Source organism: Camelus bactrianus, chromosome 19 (genome assembly GCF_048773025.1).
Source record: "Camelus bactrianus isolate YW-2024 breed Bactrian camel chromosome 19, ASM4877302v1, whole genome shotgun sequence".
NCBI classification, from domain to species: domain Eukaryota; kingdom Metazoa; phylum Chordata; class Mammalia; order Artiodactyla; family Camelidae; genus Camelus; species Camelus bactrianus.
The window spans coordinates 48,457,735-48,473,055 of NC_133557.1; the positions used below are offsets into that span (position 1 = coordinate 48,457,735).

At 46.3% G+C, this 15,321-nt stretch overlaps 1 protein-coding gene across 1 annotated transcript in view; it reads right to left on the reverse strand.

Moving 5' to 3' along the window:
• LOC105083131 (isthmin-1) overlaps window positions 1-15,321 on the reverse strand; it is a 68,695-nt gene that overhangs the window by 15,998 nt on the left and 37,376 nt on the right. Inside the window, exons 2-3 of the mRNA XM_074347890.1 lie at window positions 10,372-10,611; window positions 1,274-1,538 (exon numbers count right to left, since the gene is read on the reverse strand). Coding sequence (XP_074203991.1) covers window positions 1,274-1,538; window positions 10,372-10,611 — 505 coding nt within the window. The remainder of the gene's footprint in view (window positions 1-1,273; window positions 1,539-10,371; window positions 10,612-15,321) is intronic.

Below are 15,321 nucleotides of genomic sequence, written 5' to 3' on the forward strand. Positions count from 1 at the left end.
GGTCAGTGTCAGTTGAACAAATGAATGATGTGGCTGGAGAAAAAAAAATTGTCTTACTCTTCTGGAAGTGGCCTAAGTTCATCTATTAGCAGGCAGAAATGACTGTCCAATATACAACTCATCTTTCTGTTGAAAAATGGGGGTAATGGTGAGCTTGCACGTGGTGCCAGGCAAGTCATCTCCATCATATAGTGTGTGCTCCTACATCTGCAAGTGCTGACCCACAAGAACATCATGATGATGGCTGCATTTGTAAGAGGTCAAGGACTCTTACAACGCAAGGCACACTGCCTGATTCCTCACCAAGCCTGGCCAGGTGCTTTCCAAACCTGCTTCCTCTTCATTTAGGACACACAGAGAACATTTCCCAGCCTCCCTCACATCTATGTGGGGCCAGGTGATGAGGTCTTGCCAATAGAATTTGAGCAGATGTGAGGTGGGTCACCTCCAGGCTGAGGGGCTTAAGAGCATGTGTGCCTTTTCTGGACTCTGTCTCTCTACTCGTCTGCCAGCCAGACAAATAATTTGAGCAGAGCATCCAGTGGGTACTTTTCAGGCCCTCACATTTGGTGGAGCTTCAAGATGGAAGGAGCCTGGCTGGGTCCCTGAATGACTGAGTGGAGCTGAGTCCCCCCGATCCTGTCTCTCAACTCAGCTTAAGAGAGAAATAAACTTTCATTATTTTAAGTCATCGAATAAAATTGTTATCTCATCTATCCTACTCTAAAAGCATGGGAAACTCTAAGTCCCCATTTGGAGGTCTTGAAATTTATGGGTGGGGAGACCTCACTGTGACGATGCATGATAACACATGTCCATAAGGGTCCCCAAGGGCCGCTCTGCTGCCAGCGTCCAACATAACACATTTGCCTGGTCAGAGGAGGCAGCTGGGCACATCTCCTTCACTAAACTGATTTTCAGTATGAGTTTTTATAGGCAAGTATGCAAGGGGGTTAATTTGGTGATTTCTTCATTTTTGGAAAAAAAGGAAAGTTTGGGGAAAAATAGGGCAGAACCTTAAAGAGCCCCTGACTAAAAAGAAAATTCTTTCCAAGGATAATTGGTATTATTTTAAAATTATAGTCTTTCCAGAAAATGTGGCTGCTGGTGCCTCTTGGGGCTTCTGTGGACAGAGCCTGTAGGAGGTTCGCCTCACGGAAGACCAAAAGCCACACACTGTAAACTGGGTTTTGCTTGGCTCAGTGTCTGTTAGGCCTCATCCGTCCTCACTTATTCTCCCCACCAATTTCACATTACTGGGTGGTAAACTCACCATATTCTGGCTGATCTTTGGTTTCAAAAGTCCGGTGGCCTGGGGCCGGACGGTCCCACCCCCCAGGCGGGTTGAGGAAGTTGCTGTCGTCTGAGGTACTGTCGTACTTGTAGTCCTGGTCCCCGTTGTTGGCCCTCGCCAAGGACAAGGACCTCTGCCACCAGGCCCGCCAGTCGGGGGGTGGGACAGACCAGCTGGGCTTATTCTCCGGATGCTGGTCTTTATCTGCTTCCGAGTCAGGACCGTCCACCACCTCTATGGTGACCTGAAGAATTCAGAACAGGCTAGGGTCAATGAGGAGTCAACAGCCTCCAAGCCGGGTGACCCTTGGAAGAAAGTCTGAGATGGCAGAGGGAAAGGTGCCCCTCATGAAGGGAAGTTGAGGCTGTGTGGCGACATGGAACGGGGAACACCCAGGGGCACCCAGACAGACCTCACGACTAGATGGCACTGATACCCATGGGCCTAGGGCTGGGAGGAGGCAACGCATCACTAGGGTCTCTGGTTTACTGACAACTACGTTGCTGGGTAAATATGTACTGTGTATGCTCTTGAAATGACACAAGAATAAGTAAAATAAAACCAAACACTGGTGGAGTACTAACTGTATTGGGCACTGTTCCGAAGGCCCTACATATATGAATTTACTTAATCCTCATAACAACCGTATAAGGTCAGTACTATTGAATGGCCTTTGTGGTTGGTGATCTGTGAAGATGGCCCTGGCATTCCCTCCCATTCCTGTGCATGCGTGCCTCTCCTCCCATCGAGAGGTGGAGTTCATTTCCTCTCCCTTTCAACCTGAGCTGCAATTGTGACTCACTTTACCCAGCAGAATGTGGTAAGGGTGACACTGTGACAGAAGCCTTACGAGGTCTGGTAGTTCCCTTTTCCTTCTCTTGGACTGTTCCTACCATGATGTGAGGAGTCCAGCAGCCTGGGCTGCTGTGCACGCAGTGGCCACGTGAAGAGGGAGACCACAGGGAGAACAAGGTCTCCTCCGTCACTGGCCCCAGGCATTGTGTGCGGCCGTCTTGGATCCTTCAGCCCTGTGGGGTCACCCCAGCTGATACCATGTGGAGCAGAGATGAGCTCTCCCCTCTGAGCCCTGCTCCAGTTCCTGCCCAGGACTGTGAGCAATCCAGTGGTTGTTGCTTCAAGCTATTAAGTTTTGGGGTGGTTGCTAGACAGCAATAGATAGCTTTTTATAGACAGGGAAGAGGGGCACACAGAGAAGTTCACAGCTTGCCTAAGGTCACACAGTAGTCACTGGCAGACGTGGCTAGTCCAGCTCCAGAGCTCTTACCACTGTGCTCTTGCTGACTTTGCCATACCGCTCTCAAAACGTGAGTCACAGAGGGGCCGTCCTCTCCTGTGACCAAGTGAGCACAGAGGCCACTGATGCTGGTGGGGGCTGGATGCCACAGGATGTGTAGAGATGTGAGTACAAGGTCCCTGTGGTCTAGGCGTTTCCAGCTGTGATTTTCACTTATCCCACTGTCCAGATCCAGTGCACCCTCCTCAATCAACCCTCAGGGTCAGAGCCGATCATCCTGGAGCCAAGGTCAGGACTTGCTTGTGGATTTATGGAGCCTGGTTTGGAAGTCACGGGGCTAAAAGAATGCAGCTTCTTGGCTCCGAGAGACAATCAACACAGAGAAACTTGTTTAAAAAATATAATAAAAGACTCCTTGGGTTTCTTTGGCCATCACACAACTCTTGCAACACCCCCTGGATAAGTTATGTGCAAATGAATCAGAAACATGCCTCCAAGTAATGTGCGCAAGACGTACTGGGCAGATGCTTCTCCAGTTTTGCCCTAACCTGACATCTGAAAGATTTGCTGGGACACTCTGCCAAATTGCACCAGGGCGTGCCAACCCCAGGGACAAACAGCCCCTTCCTTTTGTCTTAGGAATGGGGAAGTTTGAGTTCTATTTGCTTTGACATTCAAAGGAAGTTGCTCAGCTGATGGTGGGCCTGGGCTGTGGCCTTATGTGGTCCAAATACAAGGTCGAGGGTGTGGCCTTCAGTCTCTGAGTATACCCAGGTAGCGGCAGACGGAGTGCATCTCTTCCTCTGGTGTTGGGTGCCTAGAAGGGGACCACCGGCTTTATCCCATGCCACCACTACCCCATCTCATAAGCATGCCTTGCATATTTATAAATAATTGTGGAATTTTTAGTAATCCCCCCAAAAGAAAAAAAGAATTACATCATACACCTCATATCATGGCTGTCTGCTGGAAGGATGGTTGCTGGAGACAGACGGTGACTGGGGACCCACATGCAACCCTGGAAGGACAGGAGTGGAAGGACTGCACAGCTGGGTGGTGGAAAACCGAGCTGGGCGGTGACGCGGTAATGTCAAGCCTTTGAAGATGTAACCTTTCTCCTCTGCAGCCCCATCCCCCTGCAGACAGAACAACTGAGCAGCAACAATCATCTGCAAGGCTATTAAGGGTCTTGGAGGGGAGAAGCTGCCAAGAGCCAGGCAAGCCTGCAATTATGGTAATGAAATCAGTCTCTGGGTAGGAGATAAGGGGGAACAGGCCGGACAGTTTTGATATTCCAGTTGTATTCAGACTGGAGTCAAAAGGATTGCCCAAACAAAACGTGCCCTGCAATTTCTCCCAGCTGGGAATAAAAACAATTTCATGTTTTAAGCTATTACCGTCAACACGACCACCCCCTCAACACGTCAAAAAAAAACAAAAAACAAAAAACCCCAAAAAAACAACTGCTGCTCAGATCCAAACAAAATAGATTTGTTGGTTGGCTGGCCAGGCAATGAGTAGCAAGAGACGAATTTACTCCAAAAACTTTATCAATGAGTAAATCTCATCAGCTTAGAGGTTTCTTCTTCCCCTTTAATTTCTAGCCATGGCTCCAACTGAATTAAAAACAAAACCAAAACAAAACAAAAACCACACAAACCTTAGGATACACCCTTGCCTGCAGTTAATAATATGGAAACCTCGTATTGATATCAAGAGAAGAAATCTAATCTTGAACCTGAAATTTCTAGGCATCCAATTAAAAAGACTTAATGAGCATGATCAATGACTTCTTGGATGGTGGGGATTAGTTTTATATTTCCTGTTGCTCTTATTCTATTTACATGTTCTTTAGCATCAAAGAATCCATTCACAAGAATGTCTTGAACAGTAATCAGTAGGATGAGCTGAAGGTGTGGGAGTGAGCACAGCAGATTTCCAAGCTGATAGTTCTAGATCTCGCCACCCTTTTGCATCCTTATACACATAGTTGAAGCGTCTTAGTATATTTGTTTATTCTGGACTTTTTCATACCTTGAATCAAGACAGTAAAAGAAAGGTAACTTTTCCAAAAGACCCAAGTCCAACTTTTGGCACAATCTTGTCAGCTCCAAGAAAAAGAATCTAGAATAGGTGCCAATTTGGGGAATTCCATCCAAAATTGGGAAAGGAACATAAGATCCTTTGCAATACTACCAGCTTCTTTCTTCCTCTTGACAATTTAAACATTTATCAGAAACAAACTCTTTACTCTTGCTCTGAAAACCATTTTCCATTGGGAAACTAACATAATTCTTAGTCTAATTGAATAATAAATAAATGACACTGGGAATACAGAAGCCTTGCTCTTCTGAGTTCAGGAGAATCTTCCAGAACCTTCTAGTTTGCTAGAGGGCTATAGTGACTAGGCAGAATTGGGTTCGTATTTATTTCACAGAGAGAAAAATGAGACCTGGGAGGTAAAGTGCCTCCTCCAAAGCACAGAGCATCCAAGGACAGGGCAGCAGTCTCCAGTGAAGGGTTAGGGCCCTGATTACGTACCCCTCCTTCCTTGAGGATTGCTGAGGAAAGGACACAGAGGACTAGGAGGACATATAATCCCTCCTTCTCAGACCCACTGATGCTCGTGACGCAGCTCTGGAAGCCCAGGTAACTGTGGTTAATGCTTTGAGACTTGCAGCATGCTTGTTCAAACATCACTGCTTGTTCTCCACAAGTGAAACCCAAATTTCAGGCACAGAAACTGACCTGCAGAATTCACATTCCCGAGGTGAATAGCAAGGAAGGTGGAAAGCTGGTCTCAACACTAGGTCTTCTGATTCTTAATTATTTTATGCCTGTTTCCTCTGTCGTTTTCATTCCCACTGTCACTGCCAACCAGCATCCAGCAGTTTGGGGAAGCTTCCCAGATACCTGTCCCTGGGCTAAGTGCCTTCCACGGATGATCTCATTGAATCCTCCCCACAACCCTACTGGTGCAGTCTTGTACTGCAGAGGTGCTCATAGGTAGAGTGTTATCGCTCCCATTTCTTAGACAAGAAAACTGAGGCACAGAGAGATCAAGTTACCTGCAGGAAGCCAGAGAGGCCAAGTCTGGCCAATGAAATGGTGGCACCAGATCCCAAGTGCAGATCAGTGGACTCCAGCTCATGATGGAGACAGCAGTGTCCCCATGAAAATCTGAATACCAGCTCGTCCCCAGGAGTGTGTGGGTCTGTGTCTTGGCCACAGAAATTTCTTGGTTCTTCCTTGGCCAGACTTGCCATTCCAAAAGTATTTTATGGTAAGAGGGGGAGAGGAAATCAGAAGTACAGTCACGTACAACACCGACAGCCCTGGCCAGCGCATCTGATTGTTATCAAGAGCTTGGCGGCCATGTAAATAAGTCTGTGCACGGGGGAGAAAAGGCCTTTAGATGACTATTTTTAAGTCTCTTTCAGTAGAAGAACAGAAATAAAGATATCGGATGAAATGAATCTGAATCTCAGATTGATCTAGAAAAAGAGAAATATTTGGTGGCGAATAGCTACTGTGGTAATAACGCGTTGATGCAATAAGCCTAATAATGAGTTTATTTTAGAGATTTTTGTCTTTGCTATCTGGCCATCAGCTGCAGACCAAAAACCCAGCCAAAGATACGAACATTCAAGTTTAACTTGTCCTGGGGGACTGACTTTCTTTCCTGAATGATTTATTTAGTTATTTATCCATTCATTTATTTTTCTGCCAAAAACCCAACTTCTAGTTTTGTTTTAAATTTAATATGGAGATTGGGTTTAGGAGTCTGAGGCTATTTCTTTTTGTTCTGTGCATTTTTTTCCCCTGCTCACTTCCACAGCCTGAAGTCTTAAAATGGAGAGCCTCATCCACATGGGTCACAGGCCGCCTGGCTTAAGGGGCTTAGGGGGGTAAAAAAAAAAAACAAGAAAAGCTCTCAAAAGCAGGGCTTTTTAAAGGATTTCCCTTCCTAAAAGTCAAGAGGCCCGAGAGCTCAGCATTGTCACTTTGGAAAGGTGTGGGCTAGTTGGCAGGGCGAACGGCAGACCCCAGCCCTGGGGCGTGGGAAATGCCTCCAGACACAGGAAGGGCTGGGGAGGTAGATTCAGAGAGTGGGGTATCAGATTCCTGTCAGCTTCCTAGTTCCTACTGGGGCAAGGGGCGGGATGCCAGGGGGCGTGGGGCAGACGAGGTCGGGGGCTCTGGCAGCGGAAGCCAACCGGCCGAGGCACCTACACCTGTCTTCACTCTGCTCCCTGGGGGAGCAAACGCTTTGACGGCCCCGTGGCAACCAGTGGGCTGTCTGCTTGGCTGAGTGGGGCCCGTGTCAAACCAGTGGATTTCAACAAAAGAGCAGTGCTCTAAGGAAGGGGCTAGTGCTGCCAACATGAAAACCATCACCTCCTTGTAGAAAGCACCTCATCTCTTAAAGGACCACCGGGGAACTGGTTTACTCAAGTGCAGTGGTGCATGGGGTTACAGCGGCCAGCACTCGGGGTGTGTGTGTGTGTGTGTGTGCAGGCACTCACACACGCAGACCTAGGCCTGGGGCTCTCAGGGGTAGCAGCTATGTCAGTCTTTCTTTGAACATCTTTCTGAGTGACCAATATTAACCTTTTACAGTCTTCCAGAAAGAGAAGGCCAGAAACGCAATTCAGTTTTCCTTTCTTCTGTGCCAAGAGGTCATCAGATCAATAAAACACAGGCCGCCCTACCCCTCACACTGCCTGCAGTAGGTTAACAGACACAGGACTTGTACAAAGCAAAACAGGATGACCCCACCAGCCCGCGGGAGACAAGACAGCACTGGTCTGGTCTTCTCGGGTCTTCGGCTGTGATGGTATCGAGGTTGCAGCCTCACTAGCTTCTAGTCCATTTTGCCAGTAACCCTGGTATTTGGAGCTACGGGGACATCCATGGGGACACCGTGGAGTTATAGTGATAGCTTCTGTTCAAGGTGTAACTCAAGAAAAGTATAGGGACCTCATAGGAGTGGCCCGGTCCCCTTTCCACTCTGTGCTCCAAGGCATCCCTTTTGGGAGCAGCACCTGGAGGCGAGCTTCTTGTTGGTTCTTGGGCAGAGCCGAGACAGAGCGAAGACAAAGCTGGTGATTGCTTTGCGCACCTGTTAGAAGTCTATACAAACAGGTGGCTGGGGTCTCAGAGGGGATAGGGGCAAACGATTTCCATTCGTACTATTTTCGCAGCCGTCCTTTGTGACAGCACATGGGGAAGTTGCATTTATAAAACTCCAAGAGGCCTTGTTCGAGAGCTCTAGGGTGGTCTTCTCATAACCCATCCTCCACTTATTCTCTGTTCCCTTGCCTCATTTTATAGTTGCCTCCACACTCACAAACTCCAACAGCCCCCTCACATCTCAGGAAGCCCAGCAACACCGTTCCAAAGCATTCTTCACTTTGCGTCCGGCTAAACAACACAGCTTATTCTGATGAACAATGGATGGCAAGCTTGAGGGCATTCATGCACAAATCCATTGCATGGGCTGGAGGGGGCTTAGTGCCTCGTGGTTGCCTTTTTCCTTTTATGGAAAAGTAATCTGGGTTTCCCAGATCTGAGGATCCCAGACACGTTGGCACCACAGTTCTTCTGTGACATTCAAGTTAATGTTTACAAAAGGTCCCAGTGGGGTCTGGGGACATCCTGACTGATGGATTTATCTGGGAGGGAGAATGGGGATCCTGAGAAATTCTGCTAGGAAGTTGCTTCTTAGGTGGAGCAGGCACTTAGTACGTTTCCAACGAAGGGACACTCCCCCTGCAGCCTTCCGGTCCCCCGCGTCCAGGCATTTTCTTGTACGTCTCCATTAGTCCTTAAATCTATTACGTTAATAGCTCAGTCCTCAGCATTAAGCCCCACAATGACATGTCCCGCCTCTGGGAAAAAAACGCAAACCACAGCAAACCTAAAATTGTCTAGGGAATTGCCTAAGCACCGCTGGGGTAAGCGTGGTCTAGTCCTAGAACCATAAACTCTGCCAACAAGGAAAAATCACTTCCTGTCGATGAGGACATGACGGGGAGCAATGCTGGGCAACAGAAGGAAATATCTGTACTTTTTCTTTCCCCCCACAGTCTGCACCTCCCCTAAGTGGATCCTTTGTTCTTTATCAGAGAGCCACTCCACCAGTTCCTGCTGAGAGGGCAGTGGCATGAAACGGCCGTTTTCCCAATTAATCAATTAGAACAATGCAAAGATCTTTCAGAAATATTAATAGATCCATGCAGTGATTTCCGCACGTGGGTTGTCAAATAGTGACTTCCGGAACATTTTTCACTTCTGTACCCTCAACGCTGCTCTGCCCTAATCCTCCCAAATATTCCATCTATCCAGGTCCGCCCTCCATAGAACACGAGGCCTTTCCTGTCCCTGTCTCGTGACCACTTTGGCACCATCTTAGGTGGCAGCTGGGATCTTCACACCTGTGTTACTTCCTGGAGGGAGAAGCGCCTACATTTCTTATCTTCGCATAAGCTAGTGCGGCATTTTATACACTGCTGGGGGCTGGCCGATGGATCCCACTTGAGGCATATTCCCAGGGACAGTCAGTAGCCACCACAACACTGTGTTATAAGCAAAACAACCCTGGCCAAGGAAATCTGATCTAAAAGGGTGTCATGCAGAGAGCGTTAGTCTGGAGAGACGGCCAACTTAATTAAGGATCAATTGCTTTAAGGTCAGGTTCAGGAAATTTCTGCCATGGAAGCTAATTGGAATTGGATGCAGCGAGGAAGAAAAAGGACAAGCTGCCTTTCCCCAAGTGAGAAGAGTCGAGAACCAAGCTTGGAAGGATGGAAGCAGGTACAGGAGGACAGGGGCTTAGTGGCGGCCAGGCTGATCAGGGCGGCGTGGCGAAAGGAGAGCTACCTTCAGCCACTGTGGGGACCATCTCTTGGAAGAAACAGAGAAGCATAACAAAATTCAAAATGAGGAGTTTGTCTCTGAAACATGAACGGCTAGGGTGAATATTCCTAGGAGCCCGAGAGCCTGGATTTGAGCCCCAACTACCATTTACTAGTCATGTGGCCTTGGGCAAAGCAAATGGAACTTCCTGAGACTCTGCTGCATTATTAACAATACTAGAAGAATGGAACGTGCTTCATCTCCTTCAGGAGGGTGTTGGGAGAGTCAAATCAGATCAACCTTTGCTTTGTATACTGTGCTATTTCCTTGTAGATGAGAGTTACCATTTTCAATCCTTTCCCTAAACTTTCATTTCCTCCAGCTTCGTCCTAGCCCATCATAGTGATAAGTATTGCTCTTTCCTCTAGGAACTTCTGTTCTCACCTCCCTTCCCCTTATCAAAAATTTTTATCAGTCATTTATACTTTAGAGCAACCCACGTATTGCCATCTCCTAAAGGAGTTTCTGGTGTCCACGGCCAGCTAGGAGGCATTTGAGAGACAGTGCCTTCCTGAGCATCTTTGAAATCATACTATGATTTGCTTCATCTACTCACATGTTAGATTGGCGCTTTCCTGTGGCATGTATTTCCTCAGTTTCAGGACATATTTTTTGTTTGTTTTTTGCTTTTAGATTTCAACATCTCTGAAATCAAGACATATCATCACTTGTGTGTCATTCTTTAATTAGCAGTGTTTTCTTTTCTCAGTGGTTGATAAAATAATTTCATCTCACAGTAATGCATCTCACAATCAGTGGTGTCACACAGATGAAATACAATATAGCAGGATTCATCAAAGGGTTAGGGAAAAAAGTGAGGTAAGGCAGAAGTTGCTCTGGAATCAGATCATGAAACAAAGACATGGCCTATTTTTTCTTTCACCTTTCAGTTGCTAAGCATTACCTGGATATTTGGATTCTGCCCATTGATATCAGCTTTGGAAAGATCTGGAAAGTTTGGTAGATCAAGGAGAAAGGATCGGGGGCCGTCTCTTTGCAATGAAGGGTGCCCAGCCTCTTGCTGGAACCGCTGTCTGGGGAGGGGCTGGTGTGCAGTCTCGTGGTCTGAATGCTCCCCTGGTGCTTCTTTGGAGAGAGGAAAGCTGGTTCCTGATGTAGAATCACTTTCCACGTTGAGGTTATTCTGAAACAAACAAGCAAGCAAACAAATAAATCGATAGGAGAAGTATAATTTAAAAATACCACCCTCAAAAAATTTAGGACAAGGACAATTCCAGTGGCTGAAATAAAGCCGGGATGATATTCCCAACACATTTTCATTCCCCATGGCTTAGTCTTTCCATCTTCAAAAAGTTAAGTCATCAGGGAACTCTTCCTAGCCTGCTACTTGGGAATTTCCTGAGGACTAATGTGCTGTGGGATATTCATCAAACAATAAAGCACATCAACACAAAAGTGCCATTTTGAAGGAGAACTCATGTAGAGCTGGAATCAAATTATGGTTTCCTTCTCACAGCTTTGACTGATGAGCTACTTTGGCCTAGTGTCCAGAGTTTGTTTCTTTGGTGTGGGTCATGGAGCAAAAGATCTGATCAAACTGGATCGAACATTTCAGCCAAATCATTGATTACATCCATTGCTCCATCCATTCATCCATTTTTCCATCCACCCACCCACCAACATAGTCAACCTTCTTCCCTCCTTCCTACTTTCAGTTCTTTCATTCATCCACTCATCCATCCTTTCATCCATTTATCCATCCGTCTCTCCATCCCTCAATCCATCAAGAAGTGTCAACCACATGCTAAGCACAGGAGAACCACGAACAAGACAGACAAGGGCCCTGCTCTCCTGGGGTATATGTCTAGTTGCAGGGAATAACCTAAATAATAAAATAACTCAGACCAGAGAATGGTGATTGCTAAGAAGAAAAGGAAGAAGGACAAAGAGCAGCCAAGGACAACATTAGCTGGTGGATGTTCAGGCCATCAGAGACGGCTGTTCCCTTCTCTGTGTACATCCTCTGCTCCACCAGTCCCTGCTTCACCTACACCCTACACACAAGATTGGCCTTCCCTCCTAATCTTAGAGCCTAATCAGTAAATGACTATGTACTTGCCCCTGGCCCCAGCTAGTGATTGTTCTAATCATTTAGATAAGGACTATCTCCACGATGATAGTTTATCAAAGGGCTGGTGAGGGGTGTGCCCCTCGGCTGGTTTCCCTGGTAACCAATGAGCCAATGTGACATCAATTCCCCTATAACTGGTAATCTCCCTCTTCCCAGGGCAGTGAAGACAGCCACCACGTCCTGCCCCCTGTCTGCCACACATGGTGGAGTGTCTCTCCAAGACCTTCCTTCAGACATGTGAGATCCCCCATCTATAAACCACTGATGTCTCTGTCGATGACTCTGGGCTCTTCCCTCGGCCTTGAGACTGGGCAAAGACAGGGCTTGCAGGGCTATGGAGTGCAGCCCAGCCAATAGGTAAGGAAGACCTCTGTGAGAAGGTGACATTTGAGGTAAAACCTGAACACCAGTAACTATCTGGGGGAAGAACATTCTAGAAGAGGGAACAGCAAGCAAGACAGTCCTGAGGTAGGGATGGACTTGGCTCATTTGAGGAACAGAGAGAAGGCCAGTGAGGCTGGTAGGGACTGAAGGAGGGAGAGTGACCCGAGAGGAGGATGAAGCGATGGTGATGGCCAAAGGGGAAGGGACCAAAAGGCATTCTGAAATTCAATGTCTCTCTCCTGAAAAGGAAAGTGCCAAGTCCATTGTTTTTCCAAGTGTGTGAAAAATGTCTAGTTGTCAACAGGGGGGATTCTTCCCAGTGATTGAGGAGCGTCGAAGTTGCTGGACTTCTTTCCCAAGCCAGCCGTCCTGCTCTCATTCTCCTCGGACCTCTTGTTGGAAGCTTCTTCCATCCCTTCAGGGACAGCATTTTCATGTTTACTGGTGGAGGGAGATGCGGAGATAGAATTTCACCAGCGTTTGGGTCGGTGGTTAATGTTCTTGTTGTTCTTGGGCATATTTGGGGGTTTGGGAGGGAATATTCCAGCACATTGTCTCCACATGCACTCCCTGCCCCCAACTGCAGCGTCTGTGACCCAGACAAAGGGTTACATCTGGTATCAAAACACTCCTGACCCTGAGTGCCCAAGGTCAAGGACGGCCTGAGGATGAAACACATACAGATGATGATCTTATTAGAGAGCTAACCTGAGGGAATGGAGTTTTCTATCTCTTTAAACAAAAATGGGACTGAGGAACAAGCTCACTGGTGCTCTTCATGTTTTTGCCTGTCCTTCTTCTTTGCTCAGGAGATGTGGCTGGGGGCAGTGTCTTTGTTCACCTTTCCAAACACCTCTCCACCATGGTTTCTGTCTCCTGGCACATCCTCGTAGAGGGAGTTGCCCTGGCATTCCCAGGCATTGCTCAGTGCAAGAGAGGCCAAATGCATTAGACTGGAATTGTATTATCCAGGACATGGAGAGAGAGAGAGTGGAGGGGTCATGCTAAGTCCTTCCTCAACACAAGACCTCTCGATCATAGCCCAAGGGGAGATAATGGCTCCCTTGTTTTTCTCCCTGGATCCTCCACAGTGTTAGTGAGAACAGCTGACTTCTCATGGAGAATTTCTTGTGTAGGTTTTGGGAATCTAAGTTTCAGAAGGGGCCGTGGCTTTGCTTGCCAATGGCTTGAGGGATCTCCTGCAAATCCAGCCCTCACTTCATTGTAGCAACCGAGACATACTGCTTAACTGGGTTAAAAATGGAGCTCTCCTTCCTTCTCCCTGTGATGAAGTACTCTTTCTACTATGAAAACTTACATTTTAAAAGAAGAGATAGGAAACATGTTTTTGCTGCTTATTTGCATTTGCTTAGGTGGCTGAAAAAAACAAGGACTGAATCTGCTTGGCTTCTCGATCTGACTCTGAAATTTTTTTCCTGGTAGGTGATACAGCACCACAGAATGAGCCTGGTTTAGACATGGACCAAGAAATCCCCTTACACTCTTTGTGGCCCGATGACCTGCCATGTAAAACAAGTAGACAGTAAGGAGAATCCCATGCTGTCCCAGCAGGAAGATCAAGAGAGCTCAGCGTAGGTTGTCTACACTTGAAAAGAGAAATACAGAGTTAGGGCAATTGGGCTGAATAATTCAGGCCACAAGCATCTCTGTCGGGAATAGACCAGGGTTAAATTATGTTTTGGCTTGAAATATGCACACAATTGTGACATATCTCCATCTTTCCCCACAAAAGCTCAGTGTTTGTAAAGCATTTGGAAGATAGGAATGGGAAGTAATAAAAAAAATGCTAGTCATGGCCTCTGAATATCTGAATTATTCTTGTATTTCTACCAAAACATATTTATCTGGAAATCTTGGCTCCCTCCAAACCTTGGCAAGCTCATAAACTGTTCAGAAACTGGAAGTCCTAGGAATGGGGAAGGGTGCCTTACAATGGCTCCTAGAAAATGAAACCCCAGTTGATTTAATCAATAATAAGATTCAGGAGTAACCACCATTTTGGTAGTCAAGATTTTAAACCTGGGGCAGGAGACAGTAGACAGGATCTGCTAACAATGCAGAAAAATGCCTTTCTTCATCCTTTGTCAAAGACAGACTGTACAGTGTCCTTGTAGAGGCCCCGTTGGAAGCCTTGGTTGATGGACCAAGCTCCACTCTTATCATCACCAAGCTCACTCACTGAGTGTTCCACTTAATTAGTTTGGGATTGGCTGATATAAACTACTATGTATAGAATAGATAAACAACAAGGTCCTACTGTATAGCACAGGGAACTATATTCAATGCTTATAGTAACCTGTAATGAAAAAGAACATAAGAATATGTATGTGTATATATATATATATACACACACACACACACACATATACATATATATACACACACAGGTACATATATATATATAAAACTGAATGACTAAGCTGTACACCAGAAACTAATACAACACTGTAAATCATAAATAAATAAATAATTCTAGTAGAGTGAAGAGTCTCAGGAAGGGTGAGTCTCAAAATAAAGATTTAAACAGTGTGTTTCATTCAGAAAAGCACTTGCCCTTCTCTGAAGACCTGAGCTTTGGAAAGTCCAGGAACTGAAGACAAGAAATGTCACCACCATTCTTTCCAAGGTGCTGCAGGATTCATTTTGCCTAATTTCAAGTGACAAGAAGGCGCCTACTCAGTTTGGGAAAAGATTTCTCTATCCACAAGCTGTCTTTGAGTTGACTTTCCCTCTGTTACAATACTCAGCTCAAGCAGCAATGTTCTCCCTGCAACTCTAATTTGACTACTAATAAAGAAAGACAGAATAACTAAAGCTAGTGTGTGATTTATACAATGTTCTGTTCAATTGCTGAGGAAGGTGACCCATGGTGGCCAAATTATCCAGCTGCTACTTGATGCTCCCCACCTTTGCACACAGCTGTCCCTCCATTATTGTTCTCTAAAATAGGAATAAAGTAATAATAAAATGTTAACAATAGTAAAATAACAAAATAGGTTTGATGCTTATGCATGGAGTGTTTTGCCTCAGATGGCTGTATCACTGCAGCAGATACTGCAATTTCCTCCCCAATATCCATTCCCCACTTTTTTTTCTTTAACTGTTTTATAAGTGGTAACATGTTTACCTAAAACTACATTTCCCAGCATCCACTGCAGCTAGGGATGACCATGTGATACAGTTCTACCCAATGACGTATAAGTAGAAGGTGCTGGGTGGGACTCTTGGATGGGAGGTGGAGTCAGTTTGCCTTTTGCTTTTTTCTGTCTTCCATTTTCTCCTGCTTGAAGTGTGGATATAAGTGTTTGAAGTGAAATGAGGCCGGTGGCAGGGAAGAGGCTGACGACTATACTCTAA